Below are 20831 nucleotides of genomic sequence, written 5' to 3'. Positions count from 1 at the left end.
TCCCCACATCCATCCAAATCTCGTTCCTCCTTCAAGGTCCAGCTGGAGTCTCATTTTCCCCAGGAAATCTTTCCTGGCCATTCCTGGTCCAAGTCATCTATCTCTTACATAATCTCCACCCCCATGTAACTTTTCACTACACAGCTTGGCTCTTAACCACAATAGTGGACTTGTCTTGCACGTATTAGATTTTGTCCCTCATCCTAGTGTAGTCAGCCTAAGACTCCCAGAGACAAATCCATAGTATGGCAAAGACAGGTGTACTGACTCATTGCAATAAGGGATGATGTACACATCAGAACTGTGGGGCATCTCACTACTGTCCCAAAGCTAGACAGCAGAATCCATAAAAGCCAAAAGTATATCTACATTTGTTTGTGAATAAATGAAGTAAAGGGGTTATGACTGAATTTGGGGGAAGGATGCAGGCTCTGTGCTGACAGCAAGCCTGACTCGGGGCTTGAACTCATGAACCATGAGATCATGACCTGAGCCGAAGTCAGTCACTCAACCGACTGAGCCACCGAGGTGCCCCAGAAATCCCTGTTAATTTAAACCAGTTTTACCAGTATCTGTTTTTCCAGCTGATGAATGGCAGGGCAGATGTTTATAACCCAAGCTAATTTTTTTCTTTTTCTTTTTCTTTTTTTTTTTTTTTACTTTTTCATTCCTCAACATGCCCGACAACAGACTTCTTAAAGGCCCAAACCATTTCTATATTTATGCTTATCCTATATGAAATTGAACAGCACTTAGCAGATACTGTAGGCTATTTGATATCTGATTGATAGATAATGAAATTGAAACAACCAAAGCCACAGATTATGGGTTATAATTACATAACTACATAAAACTATCTTTTAGTAGTCTACGTAGAGGAAAAAAAAAAAAAGTAGTAAGAAAGAGATACATTTCTTACCTACAACACCAAAAGCTGAAACAGCTCGAAATAACCCAGAGGATCCTTTCTGTCCCATCTTTGTTCTATTTCCTAGATCCAAGCGGCCAAGAAGTTCTCTCACTTCTTGCTGAGTATATACATGCTAAAAATAAACAAATTCAATCTGTAAGATTGTACTTATTCTTAAGATGATGTATTGCCTATAAGAATCACTAGCTATTTCATAGAGAAGCATATAATAGTGCACAACTAAGCTATAATTTTTAAAAGCCAACAAATTCTTTAATATTAGCAATTACAGGTAGTTATTGGATCACATGCTGCTTTACCAAAAACGTGTCAAAACTTTATCTTCTAAACCATACACTTAAAGGCTCCACAAGACAAATTTCAAGAAATCTATGAACGCCTTAAGACTGTGTGCAAAGGTTTAATTGCACAAATATACTTTTATTTTTATAAGGCCCATAGCTTTTCTTAGATTCTCAAAGGAATCTCTGATCAACCGCTTCTATCTCTAAGTAAAACCAAGAATCGATACAGTATATTAATAAAAACTCCCAGAATAGGAGAGTGAAGAACAACCATATCCACGAATGCAGGAAATCACAATATACAATCTATCTAAAATTATTATAACACAGAAAATAGATTTACAAAGAACTTACTGAAAATGGGTTCCAAACTGTAGCTACCAACATATTTGAGAAGCCGGCAATCTACATGGATTCAAAATGTTCACAGACAGAACTTCAATACAAAGGGAGTTAGGTTCTTTCATTTGAAAGAGTTACAATGAACTGTTCAATATCACCACACTGTATTTCACTTTTGACTAACAGTCTCACGTTTTTGTGCCACCTGAATGAAGTCTGTATTCCTGCTCTAGATAATATAACATCTGGAAAAGAACAGCTTAACATTTCTCTCATGCATCAGAACATCACCTAGAGGTGATTTTTAATAGAATAAAAGTCTGCAGCCCAGACTTAATATGAAGTAGCTTCATATCAAAGCATAGTAATAAATAATCTCTTCGGTAGATGCAATATTAAGAGTTACATTAAATCCTTAAAATGTCACTTCTAAAAGAAAATATACTCATTATCTTATCCAAAGAGTTTGCTTGGTGAAACAAATCAAAATGTATCAAAGCGCAATTCCGGCATACTTTTTAACACCAATAATTTCTAGAAACCAGATTAGAGATTTAAATTCCAGCCAACCATAAGAAATAATTGTAATTTTCAGATGCCTGATTTAAAAAGGAAAAAAATATATATACATCACTAAGAGCTGTGAGGCTCTTTCATATCCTTTAAACAACAGGTACAAAAGTTTCTGTTTGTATTCAGGTTTGCAAGATACTTACCCTATCATCAATTATGACCAAATCTTTCGGTTCTGTTCTATCAATCTTCAAAACATGATATTTTGTTTCTGCATGATTGCTCCCAACTAGAAAGTATCTCTATAAATGACAAAGAAATGTCATTAGTTTTTGAATGTGCTTTGCCTTATACACATTTTATAACTACTTTGGTTTTTGAAATTAAATACTGTAATAACGTCACGTTACTTTAGAAAAGAAATATTTCTGTTAAATATAACTGGCAGATTCTAAAAGTTCAATTTTAAAATTGAAATATTCTTAGTGATGTCATGATAAACATTAGTCTGGTATCTTAAATGTATGTGGTAACCAGGTCAGATTAATTTAATCATATTATATAGAGATTAACCTAACTGATTTAGAGACTGATGTTTAAACTTTGCCAGGAAGAAGCAGCTCTATAGTAAGAATTAGAAAGCTCAACACACAATTAGTAATGTTTAGACAATTATAGCTATGAAAATATTGAAATTTTATCAAATAAATCTTTACAAATTTTCTGTACAACACCGAAAATGACTTTAATATAGCAACTATAAAAATCCCAAAGTCCTATAAAAGATTTAAAAGAGTGTAGTTTCCTAAATGGCTTTTTGAGGCTACAGGAGGAAATAATAAATATTCTTTTTTTTCTGAAATACTTCTTTGGTGCATTATACCTAAACACTTTAGTCTTCTTAAATAAACATTCAGAATAAAATTAATTGATAATGTAAAAAAATAATCTTAAAGATAAAAATACTTTTTTAAATTTTATTATTATTATTTATTTTTGAGAGAGAGAGACAGACAGACACAGAGCACAAGTCGGGAAGGGGAGAGAAGAGGAGACACAGACCTGAAGCAGGCTCCAGGCACTGAGCTGTCAGCACAGGGCCTGACGCGGGGCTCGAACTCACAAACCTTGAGATTATGACCTGAGTCGAAGCTGGACGCTCAACTAGCTGGGCCACCCAGGCACCCCTAATGAAAAATGCTTTTAAGAAAACTTAAACAAGGTGAGTAATTTTTAAGTTGAATTTAAGAAAGTAAAATGCATTAGGAAAAATATGTCATTTAAAAATATCTTGCTCTACACTGCTAGGAATTTACCCAAGGGATACAGGAGTACTGATGCATAGGGGCACTTGTACCCCAATGTTTATAGCAGCACTTTCAACAACAGCCAAATTATGGAAAGAGCCTAAATGTCCATCAATGAACATTGATGGATAATGAACATTGATGAATGGATAAAGGAATTGTGGTTTATATACACAATGGAGTACTACGTGGCAATGAGAAAGAATGAAATATGGCCTTTTGTAGCAACGTGGATGGAAGTGGAGAGTGTGATGCTAAGTGAAATAAGCCATACAGAGAAAGACAGATACCATATGTTTTCACTCTTATGTGGATCCTGAGAAACTTAACAGAAGACCATGGGGGAGGGAAGGGGGGAAAAAAGTTACAGAGAGGGAAGGAGGCAAACCATAAGAGACTCTTAAATACTGAGAACAAACTGAGGGTTGATGGGGGGGTGGGTGATGGGTATTGAGGAGGGCACCTTTTGGGATGAGCACTGGGTGTTGTATGGAAACCAATTTGACAATAAATTTTATATTAAAAAAAATCTTGCTATGGGGCGCCTGGGTGGCTCAGTCGGTTGAGCGCCGACTTCGGCTCAGGTCACGATCTCGCGGTCCGTGAGTTCGAGCCCCGCATCGGGCCCCTGTGCTGACAGCTCAGAGCCCGGAGCCTGTTTCGGATTCTGTGTCTCCCTCTCTCTGACCCTCCCCCATTCATGCTCTGTCTCTCTCTGTCTCAAAAATAAAATAAACGTTTAAAAAAAAATTTATAAAAAAAAAAAATCTTGCTCTAAAAATATCCTTTAAAAGTGGTGCCTTTGTCAACATAGCAAAAATCAAGGGAATACTGCTACGATCAACTGACATCTTACCATTTCATTGGTCAGTTAAGAAACAGATACACAGGGGTGCCTGGGTGGCTCAGTCGGTTGGGTGGCTGACTTCGGCTCAGGTCATGATCTCGCAGTCCGTGAGTTCAAGCCCTGCGTCGGGCTCTGTGCTGACAGCTCAGAGCCTGGAGCCTGTTTCGGATTCTGTGTCTCCCTCTCTCTGACCCTCCCCCATTCATGCTCTCTCTCTCTCTCTGTCTCAAAAATAAATAAACGTTAAAAAAAAATAAAAAATAAAAAAAGAAACAGATACACAAAACGACTAAATAACAAATAAGATCCTCTAGATTAATGGCCAAACTGAAGTATGAAGACCATGGGAGTTCAGAGCAGGGAAGATTAATGCAGGGTACTTATTACAAGTGCAGAAAATGTCAGAGGGGTCAGGACTTGAATTAAGCCTTAAAGGATGGGTAAGATTTTTTAAAGTAAGACTTTAGTGTGTATCAGAAGATGAGCACTTGGTTATACTGTTTTAACACTAGATTGGCAAAAATAGGTGTAGTTTTTGTTATTAAATATAAATCCATTTATAAGGTTGGATCTAGACTTCCAGGTTATATAGAACAAAACTGTACGTTAAAATAGGACTAGTTCTGGGGGCTCCTGCCCCAGCCCCTGCACCATCCCTGCTGCTGCCAGACAGGAGGAAGGGGGGAGCATGGTACCTGTAATTATTAAACACGAATTCAGTTAAAAGATGATTGGTTAGGGGTGCCTGGATGGCTCAGTTGGTTGAACGTCTGACTTCAGCTCAGGTCATGATCTCGCCATCCATGAGTTCAAGCCCCGCATGGGGCTCTGTGCAGACAGCTCAGAGCCTAGAGCCTGCTTCCGATTTTGTGTCTCCCTCTCTCTCTCTGCCCCTCCCCCACTCATGCTCGGTCTCTGTCTCTCAAAAATGAATAAATGTTAAAAAAAATTTTTTTAAAAGATGATTGGTTGCCCAATCTTAAGAGGAAAGCTAGCCAAAAAATGGAATCCCTTAGCTCCGAGGAGAGGTACAGTCTGAATGACACTACCACTTATAATGAAGTAGAAATAGAGCAATTTTGGTAAATATTAGTAAACTGACTTGAGACAGCCAGTGACCAGGACTTGATGTACTGGGGGAGCAGCCAGAAGGGCAGAGACAATGAGAGGGAGGAGATGGCAGGTTCTCAGCCTAGCCTCAGCTAATTCCTGTCTCTGAGACCCTACCCACCTCTGAGAGGAGGGGTGGATAACCAATCTGAAAAATTAACTTCAGAAGGATGGTTTGTAAACTCTACATGTTTGTTAACAGAAAAGGAAGATACCTTCTTGAGCACTTGAGAAAGTCCCCATGAGAGGAAATACCAAGTGCAAAGACCTGAAAAGGGAAGAGCTTGGTGCATTAGAGGAACAAGGTTGAGTGAGAAAATGCTCATAAAATACCTAACATAGTAAAGAGTATTCAACACAAGGCACTCAGTAACAGTTAGTTCTTTTTCTCTCCTTTACTTTTTAAGATGTCAGTGAGTCTATGCCACTGCATTTAGAAAGAGATTGCATGTAGAAACAGACGGAAAAAAGAGAGTACTCTAGAAAAAGAAAATCACATGCAGGACCAGAATGGAGCCAGAATGGGAGAATGCACAAGTCTATTAGTAATCGGTCTTTGTCCTCAGGAGAGTAGCACGCAAATTAACAACAGTGGACAGCGTGCCGTAAGAGAAGGGTGAACTGGATGATGGCAACATAGGAAGGGCACTTCAGCCATCTGGGGAGGGTCAGAGCAAGCGATCCAGAGGCTGGTGACCTGATGCTGAATTTGGGCTTGAAGGACCTCACAAAAGGACTCCATGTACTGAGCCATGACAGGATGAGTGATACCTATGATCTCCACCTGAAACAATCCTTTCTCACCACCTGCCTCCTCCCAAAGCACTTTCCTTTGTATCTATAGCACTTACTGTTGAAGGCCTTATCTAAATTTGCTTTGGACATGTCTGCCCCTTCACCTAATTATAAGCACCTCAGGAGACTTGGGCTAACTCCCTGACCTCTGTGGTTCTTGTTTCTAGTCTGGTAGCACAATCTGGTTCCACAGGCATTGAATAAATGCTAGGTGAAAAACCACCCCCTACCCCAGATGAATCATGTAATTTTCTGGGTAACTTTCTACAAGGTTTATGCGAACCCGTCTTCTTTGGGTAAGTCATTCTCTCAGTAAAGAAGCACATCACAGCTTTAAGAGAGGTAAAATCCTTGGGTGAAATTCCTAGAATTTTAATAGATCCTAGGACATTTATAGAGTAACTGCAGTAGGACAATGATTTGGCAGTTTGTCATAAAAAGACAGTTGTAATTCCTGAGTGCTAGGAGGTGTTATGCCTTGTTGGCTGATAGAGTACAAACATGGGAGGGCAAATCTGTACTTCTCATACCCAGGCTCTTCCAAAAACTCCATGAAGCAGAGGACCCAATAGCTAAAATCCCAGAATTTACAAACAGACCTGAAAGGGGAAAAAGAAACAGGAAGGAGTATAACTATCCACATTCTCTCTTCTAAAGTGGTCTAATAAGCCTAAAAATATTTTGTGCAGAGAAAAGCGACCTCATGTGGAGCCAGTTAGGTGGGAGAGGAAACAACAGCTCTTGGTTGGCCTGCTGTGGACAGAACCACTTGCCTGTACTGCCCTCTGGTGGGCAGTTGCCTGTCCACTTCCACACATTTTTTTTTTTTTTTTTTAAATATAATTTACTGTCAAATTGGCTAACATACAATGTGTAAAGTGTGCTCTTGGTCTTGGGGGTAGATTCCCGTGGTTCATCACTTACATTCAACACCCAGTGCTCATCCCAGTAAGTGCCCTCCTCAATGCCCATCACCCGTTTTCTCCTCTCCCCCACCCTCCCATCAACCCTGTTTGTTCTCTGTATTTGAGTCTCCTGTGGTTTGCCTCTCTCCCTCTGTGTTTGTAACTGTTTTTTCCCCCTTCCATTCCCCTATGGTCTTCTGTTAAGTTTCTCAAGATCCACATATGAGTGAAAACATATGTCTTTCTCTGACTGACTTATTTCACTTAGCAAATGACTACTGGATAAAGGGTTAGTTTACACCAATTTTTTTAAGGAGAATAATCAATCCAATTACTTTTGTCTGGGCATGGTGGTGCCACTTACTGATGTGGGGACGGCTGCAGGGAAGCAGGTTTGAGGGGAAACCAAGAGTTCTGTTTACAACATGCCCAAAGAGATCAAATGGGAACTTCTGAGTCTGGAGCTCAGAGGAGAGATCTCAGTGTGTGTCAGCAGCACATACATGGCATTTAAAGTCACGTGACTGGATTAAGCCTCGTAGGAAGAATGAAGATAGAAACAGAGCACAAAAAAACTAGCCTGAAGCACTCTAAATAAAATTATTTTTAAAGGCCAGATATAAATAAGGAATCAGTTTAGAAGACAAAAAAAAAAAGGGTCAGTGTTTTGGGAAACCCCAGGACAGCATGGAGTCATCAAAGCAAAGGAGATCAGTTAGAAAATGAGGGGGCAGTCACATCCACATCAAATGCTGCTGAGAGGTCAAGTAAGATGAGGGCACAGAGGTGCCCGGGGGCTCTGACAACAGGATCTTGTGAGTGACCATTCTGTGTGCAGTCTCAGTGATACAGTGGTGGGGGCAAAATCCACAACGGAGTTGTTTGAAGAGCAGATGAATGGTCTTCTGGGTAAAGATGGAAGAGTGAACACCTCTGTTCTTCCCAAACACCTTACTAAAACCGTAGTAAAGTTTTTTATGTTCATTTCCTTACACATAAGCCCAAGGGCAAAGGGAAGAGTGGAGATAGCAACAACGACAAATCATTTGAACCTGAAAAGCATGCCCAAGAAAGCTGAATCCTAAACTGGCGTTGGGGAAGTCAAGAAACAATCCAATTTATACTACAGAACCTCCAAAAGGTGTGGAAATTTGTGGCATGTCTTATCTCTGGAGGTAGGAATGTAAAATTTCAGAAAATTGAAGTAAAACACAGCTCAAGCTTCCAAAGAGGAAAAAAAAAAAAAAAAAAGCAGGCTTCAAACCAAAGTTCAAGAACAGAGTTAACATCAGAAATTCTCAAGAGCAACAAGAGAAGACAGAAACATGTCGTCTTCGAAATTCTAAGGGAAAATTCATTTCAATCTTTATTTTGACATTAAATCTGTCAATCAAATGTGAGAATGGAATATGGACATCTCAGAATGCACGCGCTCAAAAAAGTTACTGTCTGTGAACCCTTTGTCACGAAGCAAATAGCAGAGGTGCACCACTAAAACGAGGGCGTAAATCACTAAAGAGGAAGACGCTGGATCTGGGAAAATAAGGAAATCATCACAAGAGAGGCTACAGGATGATGTAAGGGGAGATCCCAGGAGAGCAGCAGTGCTGCAGGCCTTGGGAGCAATTAGTCCAGATGTGAGCCACAGTTTTAAGAAGATGAAACCCATAAGAACACCCACCTCCTTCCCTCCCTACTGTGTATGAATGCACTGAGAGGTTTACCTATCTGGGAAAGTTGGGGTTAAATTCACCATGAGTCCTTAGAAGGAAAATATTGGCAGCCTGAAGTTCAAACGGTGAAAAACGAGGTAAATGAAATGCCCAAAACAACAGGGAAGGACAGAGGGCAGTAACTGAAGTGTACAGGATTTCCATACATCAGGCCTGCATCAGCTAGACTGATGCCTGGACTGCATCAGCCTGAACACACACGTACACGCAGGCACACAGGACTCAACACTGCTGGGGAAAACGTTTGTGTGTTTGTAGACATGTTGGGGGAGTGGGGTCAGCAGGAATCGGGGTAGAGAAGTAAGATACTCCAACAAAGCTACATTTCAGTGCCCATTCAGATAGTCTTCCAAAAGTTAAGCATCGCTGTGCAAGAAAAAGCTGAAAATTTCATTATGTGGCTGTAACCGTGGTGACTTGGTATGAAGATGAATGTGTTTCTAAAATATATACATGAACTGCAAATGGAACACAATAGGTAATCCATTTAACAGGAAATTCAGTATCTACTAACATTATTATCTCCTTTTATAATGACAGGCTAATTAATCACTCACTTTTCCTCTGAGAGAAGAAAATCAGCTTTCTTCAAAGAGAAGAAATTTTAGGTTGCCTGACAGCTTCAATTAATGTTAAACTTCACTTGAACTTTCAGAATAAAGGTATTTTTAAAGATCACCATGAAGTTACTTCTCACAATCCAACAGTATTGCAGGCCTGCCTCTTCACCTATTCCAGCAATCCCAAAATCAGTAATGCAGCTCGAAAGAAATAAGCCTCTAATAGTCAAAAAGGGATGTCTCCAAGTTCACTCTTTACAGCTTCAGGGCTTTACTGATGGTGCAGCTTCAAATCCCCAATAGAAAGAAGTGGAAACTTGGTCATCTTCAACCCGCCTTCTAAATCTGCTGTAATCACTATGCTTCTCTCTCCCATTTTATATCATTTGCTTCCGTGCTCCAATCCCTTGGTCAACCACATCTTACACTGTTCTCTCCCATTCCCTCATTACACAAACCAAGGCTACCATCAAGGCTAATTAAGCTGCATTCTTCATGATGTGGTTCTTACTCATATTATTCTATTTTGTATGACAGGGTAGAAAGGAAGGACAAGCTTCCTTAAGTCCTTTTGGAACAAGGTAGGAATTAAATAAATACACACACACACATACATACATATTAACAATTTTGAGCTAGCAAGAGTAAAGATTATCCTCACCCCTACTCATGCAGACACAAAAATCCCCCAGAGTTCTGTTCAGCTACCAATTTTAAACTCAACCACTATGTATTAATTTCTTTGATCACTTACTGCAATGGTAAGACCCCTACCGCATTATATATTAAGTAAGGGCTATAAATTGGAAATCATCTAATGTAAACTGCAGTTTCATCCAGCATAACTTCAGGTTGCTAAATCTTCTGTGGGCAACTCCAATTGCACTGGGCCATATGAGCAGTAAGGCTGGATCTGACCGCAGTTTACCTGTAGGCCGGGGTCACAGGACAGACAAGGGCCATGGCATCATCACAGGAGCCAAAGGGCAGCGTGAAGGCACTGGGCACCAGAGAGAACAGGTAAGTTTGGGAGGAAGCCAACCCTTCACAAGGCCAGAACTGCACCTCCGGCATGCTATCTACCAACCCACCCCCCTTTCTCCTCCAGAGTCCTCAAAATCCACCTCCAAACACAAGTAACAATGACAGGCTGAATGTCACCTCAGGAGCAATCCTGCCCAATTATCCTTCTAAATGAAGGCTCAGGACAAGAGGCAGCTCATCTTGTCCACTGTCTCCTTTGTTCTTTTGTTCCCCTAATTCTTTCATAACCAATTAATACACTCCCACCAACCAAATTAAGAACGCACTGGGGCATCTGGGTGGCTCAGTCAGTTAAGCATCTGACTTTGGCTCAGGTCATGATCTCGCGGTTTGTGAGTTCAAGCCCCGCATCGGGCTCTATGCTGACAGCTCAGAGCCTGGAGCCTGCTTCAGATTCTGTGTCTTGCTCTCTCTCTCTCTGCGCCTCCCCTGCTCACACTCTGTCTCTGTCTCAAAAATAAATAAAACATTTAAAAAAAAAAAAAGAATGCACTTATTCTGACTCATACACCTTGCCAACAAGGACTTTGGTCAATCTTTCCAATCTTTGCCACTTGGATAGGTGAAAAATGGCAATCTATTTTCATTTTATTGCCTTAGTTATTAGCAAGTTATGTATCTTTTTATATTCATACTTCTTTTTTGTCAGATTACCTATTTGTGTCCTTGTCCTTTTTTGTTGGGTGTTTTATTTTTCAGACATAAAATAATAAGCAGTATTATTTGTTGTTCAGGCTACTAATACTTTCTTCATAGTCTTTTGACTCTTTCTATTTACATTTACAGTTTTAAGTGCTTTCTATTAGAAAAGAAAAAATATGTCAATGGTCTAAATTCCTACTTCATAAATCTAGAAAAAGGTTAACTGATTAATCCAAAATCCATTAAGAGGAAGAAAATAATAAGCCTAAGAAGAGAAACTGATTAAATAAAAAACAACAATAGAGAAAATTAACCAAATCAAAAGTGGGTTCTCTAAAAAGTGTACTATATTTGATAAATGCCTAGCAAAATGGATCAATAAATAATGAGAAAGAACACAAAATACCAATGTCAGGAAAGAAAAGTGAGAGTTTTACTACAAATCCTCCAGAAATCAAAAGTTTAATGAGAAAATATGAACAACTCAATGCCAATAAATTCAACGACTAAGATGAAATGGACAAATTTCTTGAAAACTACAATTGATCAAGTGTGATTCAAGACCTACTGAAAACCTGCATAGCCCTATTATTTACTATAGAAATCGATTATCAAAATTTGTCCCACAAAACAACCCCAAGCCCAAATGCTTTCAGAAGTAAATTCTAACGAACATTTAAGCAAAGAAATAACACTAATCTTATACAACCACCTTCAGAAAATAAAAGAAGGAGCACTTCTCATTCATTTATGAGACCAAGTTACCCTAATGCCCAAATCAGACAAAGATGTTAAAGAATGATAGACTAATATCCTGAACATAAAGGTAAAAATCCCTAGCAAAATATTTGTAAATAGAATCTGGCAATATGTGAAAGCAATAATACAGCATGATGGAGTGTGGTATACCTCCAAAATTCATGGTTCTTTTAACCTCTGTAAATGAATTAATGTAATCCACCATACTAAACAAGTAAATGTCATATGCAGATGCAGAAAAAAACATGCAACAAAATTCAATATCTATTTATGATTTTTTAAAAAACTGTCAGCAAACTAGGAATAGAAAAGAATCTTTCTGGGGCGCATGGGTGTCTCAGTTGGTTAAGCATCTGACTTTTGATTTTGGTTCTGTTCACGATCTCACAGGTTCATAAAATTGAGCCCTGTGTCGGGATCTGCACTGACAGTGCAGGGACTGCTTGGGATTCTCTCTTTCTCTCTCTCTCTCTCTCTCTCTCTCTGTCCCTCCCCTGCTCGTGCTCTCTCACTCTCTCTCTCTCAAAATAAATAAACATTTTTTAAAAAAAGAAAACAATCATTTTCATTCTGATAAAGGGCATCTCTGAAAACCTATAGCTAACATCACACTTAATACTGAGACTGCTTTCCCCATAAGATCAGGAACAAAACAAGAAAAATGTCTGTTCTTGCCACTTCTATTCAACTTCGTACTAGAGATCCTAGTCAGCACCAGAAGGCAAGAAAAAAATAAATAAATAAAAGGCAACCAGATTGGGAAGGAAGTAGTTCCCCTTCCTAAATTATATGATTATTAATGCATAACGCTAAGGAAATGGACCCCCCCCCAAAAAAAAAGCTACTAGAACTAATGAGTGTGATGAGAAAAATGACTATTTTGTGTTGAGGACTAGGTATTTGACAGTATGATAACCCTGTTCACACCAAGTCTAAACATTTAGATAAGGACCTGAGTTTAGGATTGCTACCATAATTTCCCACTTTGCTCTTCCTATGATACCTTTTTAAAATAGCCACTTAGAGTTAAGCCCACAAAAAGTTAATGACCTCTGCTCCTATCACCTGTTCAGTCATAGGTATTTGCTACCCTGCTCTCTATCTCCTGCTCACAGTGCCTAGGACAGAGGACTGCTTTCCCCCCAGATCATTCCCTCCTCTCCCCCAACACTCCCACCTCTGCCATTTCTAAGAGTTGTAGCCCTACTTCCTTTCTGTGGGTGTACTGAAACTGTGCCTTCAATCGACCCTGTGGGTTTCACTTCCCCAAAGTAAAAGTTTGATGCTGAGGGAGCTATCTGCCAACCCCATGTGAGTGGCCTGTGCCCCTCAATTCAGCCGGTCACAGTCTGCATTATTCTTAATTCAACACACTAGCTCCAACTTCTCCACATGGTGACTTTAGCAAGGTTTCAGAATATAAGGTCAATGTACAAAAATCAACTCAATTTCTGTATGCTAGTAACAAGCAATTATTAAATCAAATTTAAAATTCCATTTGCAATAGTATCAAAACTCATAAGATACTCAGGAATAGGTTTTTTTTAAAGACATAAAATTTCAACACTGAAAACTATCACATATTGCTAAGAGAAAATAAACCCCTAATAAATGGAGAGATATACCATGGATTAAAAGATTCAATATTACACGATCCTGCAATGTATAATTTTAGACAGTCCCAATTACAAACATTTTAAAAATTTAATCTGTAGGGGCACCTGGGTGGCTGAGTCGGTTAAGCGTCCGACTTCAGCTCAGGTCATGATCTCACAGTTTGTGAGTTCGAGCCCCACATCGGGCTCTGCGCTGACAGCTCAGAGCCTGGAGCCTGCTTCGGCTTCTGTGTCTCCCTCTCTTTCTCTGCCCCTCCCCCACGCGCGTGCGCACGCGCGCGCGCGCGCGCTCTCTCTCTCAAAAATAAATAAGAACATTAAAAAAAAATTTTTTTTAATTTTAATCTGTAAAGCAAAGTCCATGTGTTCTAAACTGACTGAAAGAAAATGGTCTCTGTACACATGGTTGAGTGTTCTTCCAGAATATCATCACCTAAAGGTAGCTTTATTTTTATTTTTCCAGAGCAAGGTTTACTATGCTCTGTTTTTCTTTCTTTGCTCCTATTTTCTCCATTATTATTACTATTACAATAGAGGTTTTTGGCTTAATCTTGTTAGTTTGTTTGCTTGCTTATTAAATTTCTTTATAAAACAAAGTGCTCTATAAAGCAAAAATGAAAAGAAGAAAATCTTCTTGTAGCAGGACATGGGTGTGGAGTTTCATTTTATATATTTGAATTATACAAATATGAAATATCTTAATAATTCAAATATTAATAAATCTTCATTTTATATAAGTAATTTTATGATAATATTTCAATTAAAAATAATAAATAACTTCCAATTTCAGAAAAAGATTCAATATTACTAAGATTCAGTTCTCCCCATATTGGTCTATAAATTGATCTATAAATTCTACAGCTTACCATATATGAATGACTCAAAGGTAATACCATCCTCAATTATGAAAAACTGAGAGTTTCCCCCCAAAGGTCAGGAACACAACAGGGATGTCCACTCTAACTACTGTTTTCAACATACTACTGGAGGTCCTAGCTTCAACAATCAGACAACAAAAAGAAATAAAATACAAAATAAAAGTTTGACTTTTATTCTTTCATTCTTTTTCATTTTTCATTCTTTGCAGATGACATGATACTCTACGTAGAAAACCTGAAAGACTCCACCAAAAACTGCTAGAGCTGATACATGAATTTAGCAAAGTCGCAGGATATAAAAACAACACATAGAAATTGGATGCATTTCTATACACCAATAATGAAGCAGCAGAAAGACAAATCAAGGAATCGATCCCATTTACAATTGTACAAGAAAAACCATAAGATACCTAGGAATAAACCTAATCAAAGAGGTAAAAGATCCATATGCTGAACATTATAGAACACTTATGAAAGAAATTGAAGAAGACACAAAGAAATAGAAAAACATTCCATGCTCATGTACTGAAAGAACAAATATTGTTAAAATGTCTATACTACCCAAAGGAATCTACACATTCAATGCAATCCTTATCAAAATAACACCAGCATTCTTCACAGAGCTAAAGCAAATAATCCTAAAATTTGTATGGAAACAGAAAAGACCCTGAATAGCCAAAGCGATCTTGAAAAAGAAAACCAAAGCAGGAAGCATCACAATCCCAGACTTCAAGCTATACTACAAAGCTGTAATCATCAAGACAGTATGGTACTGGGACAAGAACAGACACTCAGATCAATGAAACAGAACAGAGAACCCAGAAGTGGACCCACAAATGTACGGCCAACTAATCTTAGGAAAGAATATCCAGTGGAAAAAAGACAGTCTCTTCAGCAAATGGTGCTGGGAAAACTTGGACAGCAACATGCAGAAGAATGAAACTGGACCACTTTCTTACACCACACACAAAAATAAACTCAAAATGGATTAAAGACCTAAATCTAAGACAGGGAACCATCAAAATCCTAGAGGAGAAGAAAACAGGCAGCAACCTCTTTGACCTCGGCCACAGCAACTTCTTACTAGACATGTCTCCAGAGGCAAGGAAATCAAAAGCAAAAATGAACTCTTGGGATCTCATAAAGATAACAAGCTTCTGGGAGTACCTGGGTGTCTCATTTGGTTAAATACCCGACTTTGGCTCAGGTCATGATGTCGCGGTTCATGGGTTCGAGCCCCACATCAGGCTCTGTGCTGACCTCCTAGAGCCTGCTTCAGATTCTGTGTCTCCCTCACTTTGCCCTTTCTCCACTCACACTCTTGTCTCTCTCTCTCAAAAATAAAACATTTAAAAAAAGTTTTTAAAAAGATAACAAGCTTCCGCACAGCAAAGGAAACAATCAACGAAACTAAAAGGCAACCAATGAAATGGAAGAAGATATATACAAATGAACTATTGGATAAAGGGTAACTATCCAAAATCTATAAAAAACTTGTCAAACTCAACACCCAAAAAAACAAATAATCCAGTGAAGAAATGGGCAGAAGACATGAATAGACACTTTTCCAAAGAAGACATCCAGATGGCTAACAGACACATGAAAAGATGCTCAACACCACTTATCAAGGAAATACAAATCAAAACCACAATGAGATATCACTTCACACCTGTGAAAATGGCTAAAATTAACAACTCTGGAAACAACAGATGTTGGCAAGGATGCAGAGAAAGGGGAACACTTTTGAACTCTTGACTGGGAACGCAAACCAGTGTAACCACTCTCAAAAAAAAATATGGAGGTACCTCAAAAAATTAAAAATAGAACTACCCTACTACCTAGCATTTGTACTACTAGGTATTTATCTAAAAGATACAAAAATGCGGATTCAAAGGGGCACATGCACCCCAATATTTACAGCAGTACTATCAACAATAGCCAAATTATGGAAAGAGCCCAGATGTCCATCAACTGATGAATGGATAAAGATGTGGTGTATACACACACACACACACACACACACACACACACACACACACAGGCATGCACATATACAATGGAATATTATTTGGTGATCAAAAAAAATGAAATCTTGCCATTTGCAACAACATGGATGGAGCTAGAGTATATGATGCTAAGTGAAATAAGTCAGAAAAAAACTGATACCATATGATTTCACTCGTATGTGGAATTTAAGTAACAAAACAGAAGAACATAGATAGGGGAAGGGAAGGAAAAATAAAATAAGATAAAAACAAAAAGGAATGCAAAACATAAGAGACTCTTAAATACAGAGAACAAACTAGAGGGGAGGTAGGTGGGGGGTGGGCCAAATAGGCAATGGGCATTAAGGAGGGCACTTGTTGGGATGGGCACTGGGTGTTATATGTACGTGATGAATCACCAAATTCTAATCCTGAAACCAATACTATAATATATGTAACTAACTTGAATTTAAATTAAAAAAATAATAACAATCAAATTCTATTGTTTAGATTTGCGCATTCCAACTTATTTAAATTAAAAAAAAGAACCTTATAAAACAGTAAGTGGTAGGTGGGGAGTGGAACAAGTTATAGCTAATAAAGGTAATTCAGGAGCTGGTGATGGATATGTGGGTGTGGATATGTGGTGTGGATATGTGGGAGTTTACTATTCTGTTTATTTTGTATTTGCTCAAATTTTCCGTAACAAGCTAAAAAAACAAACAAAAAAACACAAACCCAAAGACACACAAACCACAAACCCATGTTCTAAATTAACTGATTCATCAGATATACAATTACTTTGTCAAATAGCTATAAAAGTTTCTAATCACTGACTCTCTGTTTCTATATGTAATCCGTCCCAGTCCAGTTACAAACTATCTATGCTGGGCACCAATTGTCAGACCACACTCTCAGTAGCACTACTGATCTTCTCTGCCTCATTCTTTTCTTCACTGAACAATAGTAGTAATAGTAGTAGTAACAAGATTTACTTCTTAGAGGTTTTATTAGGATTAAATAACAAAATATATGTGGAGTGCTTTGTGACCAGTGGCTGGCATAGAAGTGTTCCATAAGCATTAGCTCTATTATTCTCATTAACACAACCTGCTACAGTTGGGTTTTTTTTCCTTTTACTTCCTAGGACCTCTTTACTTACCGACAATTTTATGCTTTTTTTCTGAGTTATTTATGTCCCTTAAACTTTGAACTTATTACTGAAATAAATCTTTCTGCTTAAATCTTTATTTTTTTTATTTTTTAAAAAAAAATTTTTAACGTTTTATTTATTTTTGAGACAGAGAGAGACTGAGCATGAATGGGGGAGGGTCAGAGAGAGGGAGTGACAGAATCTGAAACAGGCTCCAGGCTCTGAGCTGTCGGCACAGAGCCTGACGCGGGGCTCGAACTCACGGACCACGAGATCATGACCTGAGCCTAAGTCGGCTGCTTAACCGACTGAGCCACCCAGGTGCCCCTCTGCTTAAATCTTTAAATCCAAATATAAAAAAGAAGAATCACATACTTTACTGCTGAGGAAACTGAGATTCAAAAATTAAATTCAGCAGACATTTCTCAGGGTGGTTGCCTTGGCCCAACCATTCCTGAAAACAAAAGTCATTACTGCCAGACCCCATCCTGGCCACGATGATTTGCCCACCAAGGGGCAGATTCCCAATCATAGCTGAGTCAATCATGTTACTTCTCCTAATGCCTATGGTATGTCCTCAGCAACACCCTGAGTGGCTTCTCTAATACTGCTCTCCTATTCCTGCCTTTCCAGAAGCTGAAGAGTTAGCCTTTTCCAGTGATTCCAAGCAGTGGCTCCTCCAGCATCCTTCTGATAAACTCGCTTTTTATCTCTAAGCTGGCTGGAGTTAGTTTGCATTGCTTAGATGACTGAGTGGGGTCACAACCAAGTTCTGGAATACGTATCTCTTTCCATTAGACACTCTCAAGTGTATCTAATGGAAGTCTACTGTTTACAAGGCACTGTACCACCATGTGTGCTGTGAGGACCAACAGGTTATGACAGGACAAGAAGGGGTGGGACTTTACTAGGAAAGAGCTGCAGAAAAGACACTAGGTAGGTATAAGGAACTGAAAGCAATACGGATTTACCGCAGAATAAGGCACATAAAGGCACAGCGTTAATCCTCAATAAATATTTGTTGAATTGATATTAAATTAGACATAAAATCATACAGGCTGATGACAAATCACATATAGTTTTCAATGCCAAACTAAAGGATAAAGTGTTTACTCTCCTCAGAATGGGAGCTACTGAAGGTTTGTGAGCAGAAGAGCCCTGAGTTATGCTTTGAAAAGAATACTAACATCTCAGACAGTCCTAATGAATGCTCAGCTGATTAATGGGCTGAAGTTTCTGTGTTTTGAGTGTAGTATTTATGTTTCTAACCAGGGACATTAACCAGCACATTGTACAGAAAGCAGAAGGTTTTGTTTCAATGTCAAAATGATACTTCTGTATGACTCTCCTCAGAGAACAACTCAAGATAGCTACAGATATTTGATAATTTCCTCTTCTGGCGTGGATCTAATCAAATGAAGTTGACAACAAAATTAACTTAGGTTCAACAATACTTCTCCATTAATTGTGACCTGAGGCAGACCTGATATTAGAACCAGATTATAATCGAGAAACTGTTAAGTACCTACTTTATCAATGGAAGACAACCCAGGTTCCATTGAATGTGCCCTATGAAACACTCTACAGCATACAGGCAGGCTTCCAGCATAAAGCAATCTTATTACTACAAGTGTAATTTTAAACACAGACGCTAACATTACTGTTACCCCAATTCAAAAAGTTGTACTTTATTTTCCAACCACACAAATGACAATGTGCTCCTATAAACACTATTCTGTAAATCTTAGGGACCCAGTAATCTAACCACAAAAACTGATCTTATCCTATAGTAACTATTTACACGGCCATTTGAAGTAATGAAACAAAAAGTGCAAAAAAGTCAAGTGAAAAAGCAAAATAATGTTACCCAAACAAACCAGTCTTTAAGCAAAACAAGTTTTCCTTTCCTTTCAAATAAAGAGAACCAAATATTTTAGCAATAAAAGCGTACGTAATTAACAGTATAGTAATTGGTATGCCATGGAATCGGAAAACACACAAATTACTCATTCAAAGGTCAAAAATATTTTTTCATACCCTTGCCTGTACTGTAAGTAGCGAACTACAGAACTAACAGACTCTGAAAGTTGGAAAGAATCCATACTCGTTCAGAACTTTATGAACAGTTTCTGAGATACACCCACAAGCACCTGTTTCCAGTGTATTTCAACTGTGGCTTTTAAATGGAAACATGTAAAGGCAAAAGCAGCAGTGCCCTGGGTGCGATAACAAGGCGAAGCCCCCTCAGACACATGCCCAAGGCTGGGATTAGGGACTTAGGGAGGAAGATGCTGTCGCCGTCCTCTCTCGCGCGCCCCGCCGCGCCCCGCCGCGCCCCGCTGCGCAGGGAACTCACAGCTCTGGTCTCGTACAGAACCAGCTTCTGGACGGAGCTTATGATGGGGGCAGCGGCCGCGGGCATGGTCGGAAGAAATGGGGGCCCTCACGACAGGGCACCAGGCCGCGGCCCAGAGTGCGGCAACCTCCAGACTGCTCCAGGAGCCCGGGAGAGAAGACACCTCACACCCTGGACATCAGATCCAGACGGAAAAAACGCCCCTTGTGCACTAAACAAACAAGACCGGGAATAGCTCAGGTGTTTCCGGATCCCGGATCCCCACCTCCGGGCAAGTCCCGCCCCAGGCACGTCGGGGGCGGAGCTGGAGGATATACCATAGAGAGGTCGCGTAGAACCTGCGCGTTGTTTAGGGAGGAAGCGAAGGGCGCCATGTTTGGTGCGGGCGGGAGAAAAAGTGGGCGGAGAAAAAGTGGACAGGTTAGTCTGGGCTCGCGCTTCATCTAGTCCTCTTTGGAAAAGGAGTAGGGTTTGCGACTGGATTGCTTCTTTTGAATCGGTTCTCTGAGTTGTAGATAGATCCATTCGAAGTTGGTCTCTTTTTTTCTGCCTACCTCTGCCTTTATTTTCCTGGAAATATATCTGCTAGCCCTTCGCTGTGTGCCGGTGTTTTTCCCCTTGCGTCTCTTTATCTGTATTAACTCTTAGGAGAGTCAACAAAATCCATGCTGTCTGAAAGCTGTGTTGTTCAAGGAATTTTTTTTAAATCACCTTTTTAAAAAAATCACCGAAAGTTGGAGATTTTGTAAATTCTACAAACGGACTGTCGTGCAATGTTTAGTGCAGTGTGGTGTGGCACCGACTTTGAGACCGGCAGTTCTGGGTTAAAATAAGGCCTCTTCCATTTGATATGTGTGAACCCAAGTGGGCAATGTACATGCCCTCTCTAATCATCATTCATTTTATATTTGTCAAAAGGAATGTATTAAAAATACAAAGTTAAGTGAAAAGTGAATAAGTAAAATTATTTTAAAAAATCAATAAATTACAGCCCCACCTACAAGACCCGGTCCCCCAAGAGGCACTGCGCGAAGCCCCGCCAGGGGTTCCCTAGGCAACCGCTGCACCGAC

At 39.3% G+C, this 20831-nt stretch overlaps 1 protein-coding gene across 7 annotated transcripts in view; it reads right to left on the bottom strand.

The window, feature by feature from the left end:
• FIG4 (FIG4 phosphoinositide 5-phosphatase) overlaps positions 1–20057 on the bottom strand; it is a 130505-nt gene extending 110448 nt beyond the window's left edge. For 2 of the 7 annotated variants that reach the window (XM_042986965.1, XM_042986970.1), the window contains exons 1-4: positions 19761–20055; positions 2274–2372; positions 1570–1620; positions 920–1043 (exon numbers count right to left, since the gene is read on the bottom strand). In XM_042986965.1, coding sequence (XP_042842899.1) covers positions 920–1043; positions 1570–1620; positions 2274–2372; positions 19761–19826 — 340 coding nt within the window. In that variant the 5' untranslated portion in view covers positions 19827–20055. Of the gene's footprint in view, positions 1–919; positions 1044–1569; positions 1621–2273; positions 2373–4233; positions 4316–6659; positions 6952–19760 lie in introns of those variants that run through there. The other 5 variants (XM_042986968.1, XM_042986967.1, XM_042986969.1 and 2 more) reach the window with 5 other exon arrangements.
• Positions 20058–20831: the final 774 nt, after the last annotated feature.

Source organism: Panthera tigris, chromosome B2 (genome assembly GCF_018350195.1).
Source record: "Panthera tigris isolate Pti1 chromosome B2, P.tigris_Pti1_mat1.1, whole genome shotgun sequence".
Lineage (NCBI taxonomy): Eukaryota > Metazoa > Chordata > Mammalia > Carnivora > Felidae > Panthera > Panthera tigris.
This window is presented reverse-complemented; position numbering and strand designations above follow the sequence as displayed.